This window comes from Melanerpes formicivorus, unplaced genomic scaffold, assembly GCF_026170545.1.
Source record: "Melanerpes formicivorus ecotype bairdi unplaced genomic scaffold, bMelFor1.0.p_v2 SCAF_28, whole genome shotgun sequence".
Taxonomy (NCBI): domain Eukaryota; kingdom Metazoa; phylum Chordata; class Aves; order Piciformes; family Picidae; genus Melanerpes; species Melanerpes formicivorus.
In genome coordinates this window covers 7,486,085-7,503,783 of record NW_027142380.1, presented here as the reverse complement: position 1 = coordinate 7,503,783, position 17,699 = coordinate 7,486,085, and the positions used below count along the sequence as shown (strand labels likewise).

Below are 17,699 nucleotides of genomic sequence, written 5' to 3'. Positions count from 1 at the left end.
CCTTCCCCCTGCCTACTTTCTCTGCAACTACACCAAAAGCTTAAATTGCAAACTTCTTTTTATGCACTCCAAGAAATGTTGCCTCTCTAGTGCTCAAATCTGATTTAGGGGCGGCAAGCAATTAAAAATCAAAACACAAACAAACAAAACCCCCAAAACAAAAAACCTATAAGCCCCACCTCATTTAGTTCCCTGCCTAAATCTGAAGCTGCCACCTCAGCTGCCTTCTGATCTGGCACATGTCTGTCTGTGCTCACTTCAGTCAGGACAATTATTGCTCAGGTGATGGCTAACAACTTTGGACTGCTTTCTACAGAAATACTCTTAGCACAGATGTAGATTTCTTCATGAACACCGAGCTTATCTCTGCTGTTTCGTGTGCAACCTGCTCCAGGACTGCCACGACTGATGTTTGTTAAATGTTACATGAGACAGTGAGAAAGCACATCAGGGACAGCTTCCTCTGAGACGGCTAAAACGTTGTCAGGATCCTACTAAAAGGCTTCTGGTTAAAATACTTTCAGAGAAGTTTTTGTAGAACAATAAAGCAGTTTAAAATGCCATGCTTAATCAGTGCAAATTACCCATTAAGAACACAGTTTGGGAGCACAGTGTTAACCAAGCCACCATGTTAAAAAACTGCTTTGCCAACTAAAATTAGCAATCCACAATTACACACTTCTGGGTTTGTTTGGGTTTTTTTCTAGCATTAGCAGAGTAGCTATCAGCTAAACCAGAAATCTGGTTTCAGTAGACACAAAGAATTGTGCCAGTTAAACCTGTTGCCCATCATGAACTTAAGTCTTCTTAAGAATGGCTTTAGTCACTTTTATTGGTATAAACACCTCAATTGAGATCTAACAGCAAAAGGATTGTGCTTGTCCATAATAACCTCAGCTGTGAAATCTACTCAGACACAAGACATACAACCTTCCACATACACAAGTTATTTGTCAGCAAAGCAGAATGCTGCCATTCTGAAACAATTACATACAGTAAAGGTTTTCAATATTTTATTAAAGAAAACAGTCAAAATGTACAAGTATTACCCAGGTTTGTAGATAACTTCCTATAAAGGCAGTAAAATATGAATTTCAATCTAGGTTTTAAAAACTGCTATAGTTGATTGTTTTTTTTAAAGTTGATATTTTTAAAATCACGTTTCACAAATAGTTCTGAAATATTACCAAATGAATAGTGCAACAAGAAAAAATTGAAAAGTAGTTCTACACTGTTTGCATGTCAAGCAAAAGTTGTAAGTAACAACTGCTTCAAATACTCAAAACCATTGGAGAATGAATGAACCCAACAGCTCCCACCAAAAACTGACTTCTGACCACATTAGGAACGTCCTCTTCTTGGTCTTCACTTGGAATCAAATAATAACAAAACAACACCTCTTGAGGTCATCAAAAATAACTTTAGTATAAAATTGTCTTGGCCCTTATCAAATATTACATGAGTAAAATTGTTAAGCCTTTATCAAAACAGACAGGAATAGGGAAACAAAAAAAGATGCCATGGCCTTAATCCGTATCTGTTGGAAACATGTCTAGAAACATTAGAAGCAAGACCAGAAACTTAGAGCCCTGGTGGTTTGTTTTTTTTTTGTTTTTAAAAACCACACAATCACAAAGAAACACAGCTTCTTACTGCCTAAGGTTTAGGGGTGTTCTGCTCAAGTACCTGTTCCCATAGACAGCAACCTTTTATGTTCTGAAGAGAGCATACGCAAAATATAGAAAAATAAATAAAATAGCTTCTTACAGCCTAAGGTTTGGGTGCTGGGCGGTGGTTTAGTATGTCCCCCACAGGTCACACTCTCTTGAGATCATATGCAGAAACATGGAAAATTATATCCATCTTTCTTTTTTAAGAAAGAGAAAAGTCCCCCTACATCCCAAAGCTCTTGAGATCGCAAAGGATGGTGCCCTGGGTGCTCTGGATGCTTTGGCAGCACGGGAAGTGGGCTCGGAGACAGACCCTGAGCTCCTTGTTGAAGATGAAGCAGAGGATGGGGTTGACCCCTGCTTGGGCAAACGTCATCCAGACAGAGGTGGTCAGGTAGACTTGGGGGATGGAGCTGGCCTTAATGAAGACCCGCAGGTAGCAGGCCACAATGTAGGGGGACCACAGAAGCAGGAAGAGCAAGGTGATCATGTAGAACATCTTGCAGAGCCTTTTCTCCATCTTAAACTCCTCGAGCACCAGCAGCCTCTTGATCTGGCTGTGGGTGGCCTGCCTTATGCCCACAAGGGTGGGTGGCGTGGGCCCCCTTCCAAAGCCAGCCGTCCAGTTCGCAGCTGCTTGGCCGGTGGCTCCCGGCCCGTGGAAAGTCCAGTTCTGGCTGATGGCCGGTACCAGCTGGGCCGGCTTCATCTTGCGATGGCCATGGATGAAGAAGAGGAGCTTGATGTAGACCAGGTGGGTGGCTGCAATGACAGCCGCCAGCATGAGCATGAAGCCCAGCGTGTCATTGGCCTTGACGTAGCGGTGCTCGAAGATGCACTGCTCCTCCTCCCGGATGAACTTGTAGGTGCCCACGTCAAAGACGGGGGGAAAGGCCATGGCCATGGAGAGGGTCCACACCATGCACACCACAGCCAGGCAGGTCCAGCCCGTCATGCGCTTGGCATAGAAGCGGTGATGGGCAATGGCCATGTAGCGCGTCACCCCCACACAGAAGAGCAGGAAGGCAGCGTGAAAGCAGAAGAGCACGGCCAGGAAGGCCAGCACCTTGCAGCTGAGGGGCCCGTGGGGCCAGGCAGCCCCGCTGCGCACCGACAGCATGACGAAGGGGAAGCAGGCCAGCGAGCGCAGCCCGTCGGCCAGGCAGAGGTCCAGCAGCAGGTAGTACGGGGCGCGGTGCAGGTGCCGGTCCTTCAGGATGAGCCAGGCGAAGAGCACGTTGCCGGCCAAGCTCACGCAGAGGATCAAGCCCAGGGTGGCCAGCTTCAGCCCGGAGGCGCTCAGCAGGCCGCCGGCGCTGGGCAGGTGCGGGCTGCTGCTGCTCCCCAGCTCGCTGCTGTTCGCCATCGGGTCCTTCCTCCTCCTCCTCCTCCACTCCCTCCTCCTCAGCAGCACCACGCAGACAGGGCCGGGGTCTCAGCGCCGCGGCAGCACGCCGGGGCCGAGGGCCGGGCCGCCCGGAGCCCCCATGCCCGCCGCCGCCGCCGTTCTCTCCCCTCCGCCTCCGCCGCCGCCCCGGCGCCGCGGGGCGCTGCCGCCGCGCTCCCCACGGGCCATGCGGCTCCCCCCGCCCCGCGGCCCCACTACGGCCGCGCCCGCCGCCGCCGCCGCCCCATGGGGATGGGGGATGCGCTGGGGAAGGGGGGGACGGGGACAGCCACCCACCCCCTTACCGCCGGCGAGCTGTTCCTCCGCGCCGGGCGAGGGGGCCGGCCGAGCCTGCGCACAGCGGCAGCGGCTCTGCCCAGCTCCCGCCGAGGACAATGGGGTAAATCTCCCTCCCTCCTTTTTCCCTTCCCTTCCCTCCTTCTCCTCCCCCTCTCCCCCCCGCTCTGCCTCCGCCCCCGCTCCCCGAGCAGCCCGGCCCCTGCGGAGCGCGGGGCTGAGTCACCCGCGCAGCGGCGCGGAGGTCCCGCTGTCGCAGCAGGGCTGGGAGCGGAGCCGCCCGCAGCCGCAGGTCCCTTCGGCCCCCGCCCTTCTCCTGCCGTGGCTACGGGGCGGAGCAGTGCGGGGGGCGTAGCGGTGGGGAGGGGGTGCCGAGGTGGGGCTAGATGCTCCCTGCGGCGCAGCGGGGGGGTGGGATGGGATGGGATGGGATGGGATGGGATGGGATGGGATGTCCGACTGCTGCTGCCATGTGAAGTGGAATGCAGTGGGATGGGGTATCTGGCCATTGCTGTTGTGTGGCCTTGAAGACCTTCCACAGCCTCTTCTGGAGGCAAAGCAGTGAAGCCATTTAGAGCTTATGGAGCTGAGGTGTGTGTGTGTGTGAGACACAGGTGTGTACATGCCCATATACACACCTATTGATATATGTATCAATCCAATATGTGTATGGATATACATTACTGTAGATCTGTGTCACGTTCATGTGGCAAGATTTATCCATACTAAATTGCGCTCTGGGTCCTGCACCTGAGTCACAACAACCCAGTATTATGCTCCAGGCATGGGGAAGAGTGGCTGGAAAGCTGCCCAGCAGAAAATGACCTAGGGTTGTTGGCCAGCAGCTGGCTGAATATGAGCCAGTATGTGCCCAGGTGGCTAAGAAGGCCAACTGGCCTGGATCAGGAATAGTGTGGCCAGCAGGGCTAGGGCAGTGATCGTGACCCTGTATTCAGTACTAGTGATACTACACCTTTCAGCCCCTCACTGCAAGAAGAACACTGAAGTGGTGGGGAGTGTCCAAACAAAGGCAATAAAGCTGCTGAAGGGTATAGAGCACAGGTCTTCTGAGGAGTGGCTGAGGGCTATTTAGCTTGGAGAAAGGCAGTCTTGGAGGAAACCTTGCTCTCTGCAACTCCCTGGAAGGAGGCTGGAGCCAGGTGGGTGTTGGTCTTTTCTTCCAGGTAACAAGCAATAGGATGAAAGGAAACAGCCTCATGTTGTGCCAGGGGAGGCTTAGGTTGAATATTAGGAAAAAATTCTTCACTGAAAGTGGTGCCCATGGAAGTGGTGGATTCACCATTCTGGGAGGTATTTAAAAGACACGTATGTGTGGTGCTGAGGGACATGGTTTAGCAGCAGACTTGGCTGTGCTGAGTTAATGGTTGACCTGATCTTAAAGGTCTTTTCCAACCTAAATGATTCCATGGTTCCATGAGTCTCTAAATAGCCATTTAACTCTCTGCACACAGCAAAGGCAAGTCCTGTAGCGCCTATTGCAGCAGAGAACCCAGGCACATGGTCCCTTGCTCGTTTGCAGTAAGTTCATGTGTCAGATGTTTCAGCATGAGCATCAGGGAGAAGGTGCCTTTGCAAGTCAGAGCCTAACATTTGGGGTCTGATTGATGTTCCTAAGAAGGCAAAATGGGAGAGGAGATGGCAAAATGTCCCTGATTCACCTGGGTATGTCTAGTGTTTATGCATTGTGCAGGGGCTTCACCAGCTCCCAGGCTCACCTCCACAGGGCCTTTATGGAGGGCTGGGCAGGTCAAATACCTTTGGCCGAACTAGCACAGAGCTCCTGATGCACCTGTATTGCTAATGTGGGTTTATAACGGGCAGTTTAATTAATGTAGGCCAGTGTGACGCAGATCCTTGTCCTCTGCCACTTTGCCATCCTTGTGTATGTAGGGCAAGGCCCCTCTGTGTGCCTTGTAAGGCACACAGCACCAGGCAGCCCTGGGCTCGCTGGAGATGCTAATGCAATTACTGTACTATTACTGAGTTTCCTTCATGGCCTCATGAAGGACGTGTCTGAAATCCTTTTTGAGCGTTCTATTAAAAACCATCAGTAAATTCAGCGTTATTCCAGCAATGGTAGCAATTAACTCATCTGCATCAGCCCCAAAAGCAGATGTCAGTGGAGCAGCTTTTGAGCTGGTTTGTAAAAGTCTCACTGCATGTGGTGGGCGCCAGGCACCGACCTTCCTCATGCTACCAGACATCTACAGCAGCTCTGCTGAACACCTGGCATTTAATCAGTGATGGAACCAAAACCAGACTTTGCCCCAAAGATGTGTTGAGGGCAACCTGTATCACTCTCAGGACTTCATTTGCTCGTGGATCTGTTATTTATTGCTACTGTTAGGAGAGAAAGAGGTCCTGGGAGAGATGAAAAATAAGCGGCAGATAATTGAGGTTGCTTTTTGCTTCCTCCCAGTACATCTGAGCTGTTTTCAGTTGTTGAGTTTTCATTTGCACCAAAGTTTTACTGTGACAGAGAATTGCCCACGGGTTGTTCAGTGCTTTGTGCAGTTTTCAAGGCATTTCTCACATTCATGCAGTGACTTGATCACTGAGTGTGCAGTGTCTCATTGTTGGCATCAGCATTGGGCATGGTGTCTTTCTGAAGGAGCAGGGGATATGTACCTTGCTAGCCCCCAGTGTGATACGGGACCACATTAAAAGGCTCTCCCATGGCAGGGTGCCAGCAGCCAAAGCACTTTGCCAAGCACAAGTATGAGGATTGGTTGTCTTTGGGGACATGCGGCTTTTTAAAGGAGCAGAGGAGACCTTACAGCCCATGTTAGCTCTGTGATCTTTGCCACCAAGTGAGCAAAAGGGAATAGCACACCTGCTTCCCTCCTCCGCGCCTGTGGGGAAGGTTTCTCCTCTCCCTGAACGCTTGCCAGCACAGCTGAGCTGGCTCAGGAGCTGCTGTAATTCACTGCTATCTTGCCAGGCCAGCAGCAAATTGCTAGCTCATCTTTCTCCCACCTGTAGCAAGGGGAGAGTCGGTAGAGAATGGTGTTTCATCCGTCTTCCCAGGCCAGCTCCCCTGATGGGGCTGCTATATAGGAGTTATGAGCCAGGAATTTGGGGTCAGCTTCCTTGCAGGGCCAGCTGAGAGGTGTGATGCTAAAAGAACAGCCAAGAAGACTGAAGAAGAAAAGGGGTAGGTGGAGGTTAACAGTCTCCACATGAGCAGGATCCTTATTTCCCAAAGGAGCTGGCATGGGTTAGACCTGCCAAGATACTCTGCCTGTTGGTTATACCCCAGCCCTTGTTCTGATGTCCCTGCCTGCTCATTGCCAGGGGAATAGCCCTCCCTGTCCCAGCCCCCATACACCTCAGGGTGCTTCACCTTGTCCTTGTATCAGACTCGCCAAGTTCAGCCAAGTTCGTCACGCAGGCTCAATTTCAGTTTGGGCATTAGGACAGTGTCACATTTACAGTATTTGATTGAAAAAAGAGAAATGGGGTATTTTGTAACCAGTCTGTTGTTGCAGAACTGCTTGAGGAGCTCTTCCAGCCCTCAGGTGCCATTAAGAGTCAAAAGAGCCACAGGGATTGTCCCAACACCCCCATAGTGAAGCCTTCACCCTCAGTGCTGCATGATTGCCAAGCATCCAGCGGAGCAAGAGCATGATTGTGGCATGAGTGTACCCCCAGACACAGCATGGCACCAAAATCCCAGGCTCCCACCTCCAGTGCCCAGACAGGGGCTGGAAGCACTGGGGGTATTTTGATTTGGGCATAGCCAGGTCCTACACAGCAGTAATGGGGAACAGGTAATTTTCAGAGATTGTAATGAGTGTGTTAAGCTATTTCTCTTTTTCACTTCAGTCACTTTCACAAAATGAGTTTAATGAAGAGCTATTCTCTGCTTACAAAATGGTGCTGCACAGGCTAGATGGATTCCTCTGACCTTTCAATGTGCTTGACTTGAATTGGCTGCCTCTTCATGTTCTCCACTCACTGCCTCAAACAGGAAAGACAGCTGAAATAGAGACTCTTAGAGCAAGCATCTTGCCATCTTTCCAAAAGTCACTGGGGGTCTTCCCAAAGCCTTAGCTGTTTGTCATTGCTGATATTATTTGTCTTCTTGTGTCTGGGAGCTCTGCATAATGTCTCTGCAAAGAGAAGTGACCTGTATCATTGGTGCTGCTGTAGTAGAAACCAGTGTAACTTCTGGTGTCTGGAAGAAGTAGAAAATGTCTGGGCATGCCTAGGGGATGATATTGGAGTCCCTCCATGGCTGGGATGCCACTTGGAAGCAGGACAGGTGAGAGCAGTCAGTCAAAAGAATTTTTCCATCACAGATAATTCAGGCAAGGAAAAGACTTCAGGCTTAGTAATCAAGGAGATGGAAAGGTCAGTCTGGAGCAGAAAGGGATAACAAAGGATTGAGTCAGATGCCAATACGAGAAAGATGTGGATCCTCCCTCTCAGCTTCCTGTAATTCCCAGACAGCTCTCTGGATGACATTCATTATTTGTGTTATCTTTGCACCTAACAGAGTGAGTCAAGGACCAGGCTGCTACATAAGCAAAACAGAAAGCTGTCCTTGTGCCAAGGGAACTTAAATCCAGCTGTGAGATGGGAGAAGGAGCTGATATGAACCCTAGAGAAGGGGGAGGGTGAACAAGCATCAAGGCTGCAGCCCGGGAAATGGCATTGGCCTATCTGTGGCTATCACTCATCCCTGCAAAGGGAGGAGGGAGTGTGAGGAGATAATGAGGTAGGTTTGTGGGTGTTTACAAGGATCATGATAATACTTTGTGACAATGGCAGAACAGAAGATGACACTTTAAGGTAATGTTTGGGCATGGAATAACATGAAAACAGGGTGAGAAGTTTTAAGTCTGCAAAATTTACACTCCTACCCAAAATAACTGCTTTGCTCAGGGGGTCGCACTTGCCCTCTGTGACTGGGGCACACCCATGGTACATGCACAGTGCAACGGAGACAGATTCAAATTGACACTGGAGAACCCCCACCCTACCTCTTTGCTTGCAAAGGGTCCAGATGTCAGGTCAGAGATGGTGCACTGGCTACTTCCACCAGGCTGGGAAGAGCATGGCCAAGCAGAGACCAGTTCTGTGCTCAGCAAAATACTAGTGAAGCATTTTGGATGTGCTTTTGTTCACCAAAGTATTAGCACAGCTGTGCAAAATGCACTGATGACACTGGAGTGGGTGAGAGTATTAATGTTACTGCTGAATCCCTATTTCCTGGATGGAAGCAGTGGGGCTGCAAAACAGTGACAGAGCTGTATCTCTGTGACAGAGAGGTATCTGACAGCTAGCTATCACATTTTTCAAGGGCTTATTCCTAGCTGTTTAATACTTCATATGCTCTCTTGGGGAGGGAGGAGAGAAGAATGGAGGAGTATATTTGGCACAGCAGGGAAGTGGACTCAGGTCTCTTCCATCCCTTAGTGCTGTGCTGTTGCAGAGGGAGAGAAAGCCTCCTTCCACAGCAGTACTAATCCTCCTCCACAGCGAGCTGAACGTTTTGAACTTGAACAACTCCTCTCATTTTTCCCCCATGTGATTGTGAGTCAGGCTGAGCTTCTCTATTCTTCTCCATAATTGAGTAGGAGATTATTTTGACTGGAAATAACCAGACACAGGTATCATGGCTGTGAATGCCTCTATGCACACCACTTGTGAAAAGTTCTGTAGCCCTCTGCAAAGGGAGCTGGCCTTTAAAGACTGTTCAATGGAGGGGGAAGAAAAGCAGAGGGGAAGAATAGCTCCTTCCTGCTCACTTCTATCACTGTCTCTGCTAAACTTAACCTGCTGAATTGTTGGTGACATGCTGTTCTTCAGAAGCAGCTCTTTTGTGGAGGAGATCCCCTGTGACGTAGGGAATAGCCACAGTAAGACAGAAAATGTCCCTGGCATGATAGCTTTCTACAGAGCTTGTAGCTGGGATCCAGTCCCATGAACCTGCCAAGAAAGTTACCAAATTTCTTTCTCTAAATTCCTCAAAAATCTCCAGGGGAACCTCCCCAGGATCACATTTTCCCATTTCCTCTCTTCTTTCCTCTGCATTTCTCTCATGGGATGTAGACCATTTGGTTGGGTTGCATTTCCACTTCTCTGCCCTGGAGGCAGTGAGTGACCAGAGGACTGCAGGGCAAGGGAGAAGCAGATACAACATGGGACCATTTCAGAGCACATGGCCTCCTCCACTGCCATGGCAGGTGATGCTGCAGGACATCATGTCCTGCTGGTCCTGCTACCTCCTCGGGGCTGACTTTTAGCTACACACTCTCCTGCTAGCAAAGCTGGATACTAAGGAGCATTTCACAAGATCAGGCTTTCTCCAGTTTATAGGTAAAAGGGATTGCTTCAGGCTGTTGAGCCAGCCTGCAGCAGATTAGCCAACCCCAGAAAACTCGTCTGTGCTGTAGCAACCTCAAGTCACTGCTGTTCTGCTTGTGTATCTAAGGTCTCAGTTGCTTATTGAGGAAGTAATGAGCTTTTGGAGATACATGGGTGCTATAAACTCCTTAGGCCAGAGATAAGCAGCTTACTGCCTTTAGGAGCACTGCCAGCCCTGGGCTCTGCCACCGTTGTGCTTCTCAGGCCCCAAGTTCGTTAGCAGGAAGGGTTATAACATCTTGCAGATAAATAAGTGTACTCCTAATTATGTGTGTGCTGCAGCCACCTCCACAGGCTGAGGTAAAACTTGGCAGCAGGGCAAACAGGCAACCACAGGCTTTACACACGGTGTTGTCATGTCTCCCTGCATGACTGACTTCAGCCCTTGCAAACTGCAGTCTCATCAGCACAGGATGGATCCAACATCCTCGTCATGGTGAAATGGCCTTTGGCACCCAGCAGCAAATTCACCATGGGCAACGTGGGCAGCTTCAGAGCAAGAAGTGGCTGTTAGGATTATGAAACAACTTCTTTCCATTGCTATCCAGATAGACCTATTATGAACATCTGTCTAGAAAATTCATTGGAAGTTAAAAAACAAAAGAGCTAATGCACAACTGAAAATTCATCTTCAAAGCAGGATTTTATTGCCTTAGTATGAATGCAGCCCTTGCTCTTCTCCAGTGTCTTCCATCCAAAGCAATCCTGCTGCAACTGGGCAGCAGGCTACAGTTGCTACTGTAAGTAAATGCTGAAGAGAGCCTTCAAATAAAGCCTGCTTGGCTAGTCAAAGCATCTACATCTTTATTGTGTATTTTATTTTCCCTACACTTTTGCATATTACAGGTATAAATTAGCCCAACAGCATTTTTTAAGGTGTAACTAGGAACATAATTTGGTCTGCATCTCTCAAATTTTTCTTTAGTTCCTCTCCTTGGAGCAGTTTTGGCATTAATCGCATCATCAGGGAGAGTTATTGGAGGTGCTGGAACTACCTTCTGATACCATCTTTTAACTTGAGTAGATAAAATCTGAAGGCTGTTTTCTTTGCTGCTCTATTGTCCTTATATATTGCCTTTGCTGTTGGTTTATGCCTGTTTATAGCTTAGGTTGAAGCCAGAGCTACTCTTTTATTTTGGCACTCTGTGCAAATGGATGTCCTCTCCTTGCCTACATCCCCTTCCCCCTCTCCAGTGGCTTGAAATGAAAGCATAAGCAATGTAAAAACCTCAGTGGGACTAAAGCCATGACATAGAACAATATCAGAAAGTCCATGGACACTACTTGAATGATAAATTCTTAGTTAAGTGGGTATTGACTATTTAGATAAAGCCCTTGTCAGGGTGTTGGACTGATAACCCAGTGGGATCCTTGCAGTGGGATGATGATCCAGCAGTGTTTTCCCATAACTGACAGCAGTGGTTTGGAGGTCAGCTCAAGGCTGCTGAAGCAGTACAAACAGTTCAGCACCACAGCTGGAATTCAAATCAAGCCATCACTGGATTCATGTTCAAGGACTGAAAGTCATTAACTAACCCTTCTGTATTTCAGCTGCTTCTTCAACAAAGACGTTTCTCTCCCTTTGTTTAATTTTGAACTATAGAAATAGCACCTGAAAAGGTTTTGCAGTTTTGAAGTGTTCATGGGGCTCCACCAACTTTGTAGGCTAAGTAAAGCATGAGAAATCTTTTTTACCATACTACCCTATCAACTGAGCTTTTGAGGCAGGTGATGAAAAGGAATCTATTATTTTAATAGCACTTTCTCTCTGGTGAAAAGGTCTTGCTAACTTACTGAAGCAGAGCTTGAAATAACAGATAAAGCTGTCAGAAAAGCTGCAATATAATTTGGAGCTGAGTGAAAATGGTGACCAAAATGTGAGCTTGCCCAAACCCTGAGTTAAATGCTAAAATGCCCCAGGATTCCTGAGATCATCATGCAAGGATCATTAAGGATGACAAACAGCTTGTTAGTTTGGAGTTGGTTTGTTTGGGTTTTTTTTTTCCATAGTTGTTTCTTTTGTGCAAGGAGATTTTCTTTGGGAGGATTGATTGGCTTCATTTTTTATTTATTTGCTGTTTTGTTCTTGTATTTTACCTGACAAAGTTCACTTCAGTGATACAGGGCTGATGAGGGGAAAAGCTCCTGGAGCTATGTCAAAGCTGAGGTTTTCATCCCTGAGACGAGCAGAGGCTTTTGGGATGAACCAACAGGACTGCATCTTTTTTTGTGATCTTGAAAGAAGTCATTGTGGTTAAATAAAAACAAAGCTTAGAGTTAAAAAAACCCCAGACATTGGTTATATGCATGGTACAAAAGCCTTGGAGAAAACCTCTATGCACCATTTGAATACCAGTTGAATTACCTTTACAATAAGGACATGGCAACTGGGAGGATTGTGGAGAGCTGTATGAATGTCATCCATGCAGTGCCTGAGCCCAGCGTGGGAAACAAACCTCATCTGCCAAGCTCTGTAGGGCTGCTTCCAGCTTTTCTGCTCAAAGGAGGGATCCAGCTCTGCTACCAATAAATGAAGTGGGAATTTGACATTGATTTCAATGGAAGCTCAACCAAGCTCCATGAAAAGGGAGTGCTAGCATTCAGTGCTGCTTTTCTTCCCTTTTTTTTTCTTTTTCTTATTAATGTGACTAATTAAATGTTTGTATTTTTTAAGCACTAACTGTTTTATGATGGTCGTTTAGAGACTTTGAGAAAGTCAATAATTTTGATGCAATAAGACTGTAGACTCCAGAACAAAGTCCACATGGAATCTGTGATGTTGCTAGGATACAGCTATTAGTATTTTCAGTGGCTGGGGTATTTTTTGGGTGTTCTCTTTTTTTAATAGAGTTGGCCTAACCTCTCTTATAATCAGTAGAAGGCTACGTGACTGCCTGATCCCATTTCTACCACTCTCCCTCAATTTACAGTAGCAAAGTAAAACTTGACCCATTAGTTTCAGCCACTTTCATTTGTGGAGAAGGAACACGAAGAAAAATTTTGTAATGAGCTATAGGGAGCATGTTTTATCTGAATCAGACGATGTGCAGGTTTTTCTCCCTCTGGGTGCTGCATTGCTGAAGTCAGTCTCCCTCTAGTGGTTTATTTCCAGAGGGGCCCTTGTCTTACCGGCTTGGACCGGTACCAAACCTGAGAGCTTCACAGATTGTATCGAGTTGGAAGGGACCCTCAAAGGTCACCTTGCCCAACCACTCTGCAGTGAGCAAGGACACCTCGCAACTAGAGTGATGCAGAAAGTTGCATGACCCTAGGAGCTAAATCATGGAGCAGCACTGATCTCATAATTTTTAAGAGATGATCATAAAACCTATAAGATGTTATTTTCTGTATATTTTATACCTTGGAATGGGTTTTGGGTTGGTTTTTGTTTTTTTTTACAATATCAGTAGGAGATGAGGTTTCCACCCCAGGCTTATTCTGTGGTACAGGCTAACGTGGTTCACTTGATCTGTAGGATATGACTCTCATGTATTGTTTTCCTTCAGCTGTATATTGGGATGCCTGGGGGGGAAACAGTGTTTAAGCTCATGTTCCACATCAAAGCCAATGCCAGATGTGGTGCCAACAACATTCTTTTTGATTTAATATAACACAGAACAGCATTGTGGGTGGTGCTATTTTGAGATGCTCATGTTTAGGGAAGCAATATCAAAGTGGCACACTCTGCAGATATATTACTGGAAATAAGGAAAACAAAGCTGTTTGGTGTTTGTTTCCAAGATATAACTTAGAACTGAGGTGCATCAGGTTGCTCCTGACCTCAACTTTGCTGAGCATCTCTTTGTTTGACAGCTAAGGTAGCTCCAGTGCTGTGCAAGCACAGGGAAGTAGGAAGGGAGAGAGATGAAAGCAGAAGCATGGGATCCAAAGAAATTCGAGTCTTTTAATACCCAATGCATGGATTGAATGCTGAGTTAATCCATTAACCCCGCCAATAACTCCCACTGGGGAGTCAGCTTGGCTCCCAAAGATGGTCACATAAAGAATAAAGACCTAATGTAAAGCATATTGAAGTCAGTACGCACTTTAACTGTAAAGGGATTTGGAGGAGGCTCATTCTTTCTTCACAAGCAGTGGGAACCAAAGAGAGCTGGGATTCTGCAGTGCATCAAGGATCCTGGAAAAACTCCTGTCATTCCAGCTATTGCCCTAACCTGAGGTAGGTAGAGGACTAGCCAGCCTTCTTCATGTTCACATCTGACAGAAGACTGTCCAGTGGTTTGCTTTTTGTATACCAGAGGAGCTCTCTCACCTTCTTTTTCTAAACTGTAAGAGAGGAGCTTGGAGAAATTTAGGATTATCTGGCCCAGAAGTTTGCAAGCTGCCATTCTATTTTCACAGCCCTCTAGACCCAGAGGTTATGGGATGCCATCACCTTCTCATGGAGCATTTTAGAGTATGTTCAGTTATGTAACAACTTTAAAGGTGAGGTTTAACTTTTGTTTGACTTTTACTTCAAGCTCTGCTTCTATTCAGCAGTCAGGAATCTTGATCTCTTGGGAGACTGCTGAAAACACTTTCCTTTGGATGCTGCCTTGTAAAAGCCACACAGCAGTTCCCATGATAGCAATTCTGGAGCCAGATTTGTCTTTCATTTTTGTTTTCACTTTTCAGGCTGAAGTTTCCACACAATGTCCTGGCCAAAAGTGATTTGGTTTTGGTTTCTAACTTGTGCAAGAACTTTTCCATTAATTTTGTTTATATAAAAAAAATGCAGTAACTCCTAGAATGTGGAACAGAATTCTTGCACTTTTTAACATCTCCACAGCTACAAAAGCAGACATAAAAATTCAGTAGGCACATAGACCCCTCTGAGATTGTCCTAGCATCACTCACACACAGTAAGTTCAAAGGAGTCCTGTGTTTGCAAGGCCATGATGGACACTTAAGGGATGCCCATGAACTTTATGTAATAGTATACATTATTGCTCTTCACTTTTACAATGCATATGTAGGAACTTTTTTAGTAAGGAAGGAAAGGATCTACTTGAACTGCACTTCTGCTGGGACTAGGGAATAGTTATGCCAGTTGCACAAGCTAAGGAAAAGTTCCACTGCTTGTTTGACTGCTGGCTCGTCCATTTGAAGGGAGACTTCAGTGAATGGGAGCTTGCAGGAACCAGCTGTGAGGAGCCTGTCCCATGTAGCCCTGCTTGGGACTCTGCGGGAAACCTTCTGTCTCAGGCAGGACTGGACTGAAGCCTGCATGGAAAACAGAGGCAGTGAGCCAGTTTGTTTTTAACAAAACAAAGTTATGCAATATCATTTAGTTCTGACATGTTCCCAATACGCAGCAAATGAAGAACTCACTAAATACAGTATATCTCTGGCCATATCATTTGAATATAACTTGTTTCCATGACAACCTCCACTTAACAGCTTGGCTGATATGAAATCATTCCTAGATGAGGGAGCTTTTGCCAAAAGCATTGGGATTCAGCACTTCAATAGCATGTCTTAGGTTTTAAAAAACATTGATTTAAGCCTCTGGAAGCAAATATCAAATACAATCCCTTCATCCTCACCTCTGCTTCAGCTCTTAGTTGATCAGTTTATCTTACCTTTCAGAAGCTCTTGTGTTACTTAATATGCTTCTGAAGTCCCAGGCAGTGTTTCAAGAGCAAGTGATCGTGACACCAGCTTTTGGTAGAGGAATTACATTTCATTGCTGTTGGCTCAGGCTGTGAGGCAGCAGCAGGGCAGCAGCTGGGCACAGCAGCCAAGGCTTGTGCTCAAGCCATCCTTCAAGGCTGTGAAGGTTTATGCTCCAGCTAGCTCTGCTTCAGTGAAAAAGAGGAGTTTTGGGAGAAGGGAGGTCTAGCTTGATGTTTCACAGAGTTCATTTTGTATCTGGAGTGCTGAACAAACCAACCCAGGTGATCTATCAGATGTTTTCTAAGGTGCAGTACCTGTCACCTCAGAAATAGCTGTGGAACTCTTCCAGCAACATGACTGCTCATATGGTGCTTTTTCCCTTCCTCCCTTCCAGGTGCTACATTGCATTACAATATAACTAAAATAAGCCTAATGCTTTCCTAATATTTCTCATGCATGCAGGCATTGCAGTTGCCACAGTGATGGTGCACAGCTGTCAGCAGGAGAAGGGATGGTCCTGATGGTTTTGAGAGGCAATCTGCCCTTTCAAACAGCCCTTGATTTATATCCTGGGGATTCCTTGCACTAGCTGGCAGTGTGGCCTATGGGAAAGCTACTGGAAGAGGCAAGGAACATTTCAAGCACACATAACATACCCATTGCAGTCAAGAGTTTGGGATTAGTAAGGACTCTAAGGATTTAAATCTCAAGTAAAACCATGGAAAGAGTTATGAAGATGTCATTGTTTCTTCAAGCTAGAATGTGCCTTCTTCAGCTCTAATGAGACCCAGTGTGGAGTGATTTGGACCAAAGAGGTTCAGGTGCCTGAAACTGGGTGCAGGCAAGCAGTGCTAGAAGCACACAAAACAGGGCAGAGCAGCATTTCCCACTCCAGGTTTGTTGGATTTCTTTCCTTCCCAATTGTTACTTTGGAGAATTTCACCTTTTACCCATATGAAAGCAGCTGATTCCTGCTCTCAGCTACACAGTTCTGCCATGTAAGACCTTAGCAGACAATTGCCTGTTTACCTGGATAACTCTGCAAGCAAGAGGAGGATGTGGTTGGGAGAAGGTGTAGGGAGTGGAGCCAGAAGCCCCTTCTATGGTGGAGGGCTTTAAGCAACTCATTTCACCTTTGTGCCGTTTTGTAGCCCAGGATGGCACTAGCACATGGTTTGTTTAAAATCTTCTGGGGAAGATACAAAAGCACAGGAGGTGGCATCACCAGGGGTTCTTTTAAAAGGAACCTTCCAGATATATGGCAAATATCAATAAAATAAATTTTTAATTAAAGCCCTATAAATATTTCTCTGAAAATGCTAATAATTTCCTGGGATTTTTAATCTCTGATTTCATTCAAGGAGTTCTAGCAGCAGGGGGTGGCAAAGCAGAATCAAGATGCTGTTCTTGTGATTGTTTTTCCTTGTGAGATTCATCTCAGGAGACTCTGGGAATTTTTTTTTCCCCTCTGTGTCACAACTTCATAGAAATCTCTGTGGGCAAATCTAATTCAATGTATCCTGTGATTGCTCTTCCTCCACCACCAGATTAATTTACTGTTAGCTGAGATTCCCTCAACGTACCTTGTGCCGTGTGAAACCTGGTATTTACCGATGTAAACAAGAAATAGAAGGAGGCTTTCCATGTCTCATTTGGAATAATGACCCTGGTTTTGCTGCCTGATACTTGCTCCATGTTTCAGAGGTGTGGGGGTTGTTCCTTGCAGCTCAGGACACTGTTTTCAACACAAGCTATAATGTTTTAAATGATGGGCAGCTCTCTAATAGAGGAATCTGGAGGTTTTCACTGAAGCATGTGGTTCCCATCAGAGGCAGATGCAGGATTCATAGCTAGTTTTTGTGCTAGAGTGTAGTGGGTTTGGCCTTATTTCCAGAGTGATGCTGCTGCACATCCAAAAAATGTTATACTTTGCTGCCAGCCCCAGCAGAGGACACCACAAATGTGTCAGGCGTGGAGGTTGTCAACAGCCATAACAGGGACAAGATGTGGCCCTTTAGGGTCATAAGAAATTAGTACTCTCCTCCTCTCCTCCTGTCTTTTCCAGCTATTCTGAAGAAATCTGTGCCTAGATAGCGGTTTATTGTGAGGTTTTTGGTGTTGGATTGGGGGTTTTTGGTGAGGGTTTTTTGTTTGTTTGTTTTCCCCCCAGGATTAACATTTTTGGTGGGCTCACCATTAAAACAGAAAGAAATGCTCAGAGTGCCAAATTTTTCGTTTTCAAGCTCTCCTAAGCAGTTGTTATCTTGCCTTCTATTTAAAGAGGAGTAAATTAAATTGCAAGAGAGGGTGCAACTGGTTTTCCAGATCTTAATTTG

The 17,699-nt window shown here is 46.5% G+C and overlaps 2 protein-coding genes across 2 annotated transcripts in view; one reads left to right on the top strand and one right to left on the bottom strand.

Annotated features, from left to right (window-relative positions):
* Nucleotides 1-818: 818 nt before the first annotated feature.
* Nucleotides 819-3,173, bottom strand: GPR27 (G protein-coupled receptor 27). Its single transcript, XM_068154420.1, has one exon. The coding sequence runs from the start codon at nt 3,034-3,036 to the stop codon at nt 1,894-1,896; it is 1,143 nt and encodes a 380-aa protein (XP_068010521.1). The 5' UTR covers nt 3,037-3,173; the 3' UTR covers nt 819-1,893.
* Nucleotides 3,174-3,438: 265 nt separating this feature from the next.
* The window catches only part of EIF4E3 (eukaryotic translation initiation factor 4E family member 3), a 38,953-nt gene continuing 24,692 nt past the window's right edge, over nt 3,439-17,699 (top strand). Inside the window, exon 1 of the mRNA XM_068154368.1 lies at nt 3,439-3,457. Within this exon, the coding sequence (XP_068010469.1) occupies nt 3,453-3,457 (5 nt within the window). The 5' untranslated portion in view covers nt 3,439-3,452. The remainder of the gene's footprint in view (nt 3,458-17,699) is intronic.

Bases quoted from the DNA above. Each gene is read 5' to 3' on its own strand.
- GPR27 (XM_068154420.1), bottom strand. From the start codon at position 3,036: ATGGCGAACAGCAGCGAGCTGGGGAGCAGCAGCAGCCCGCACCTGCCC.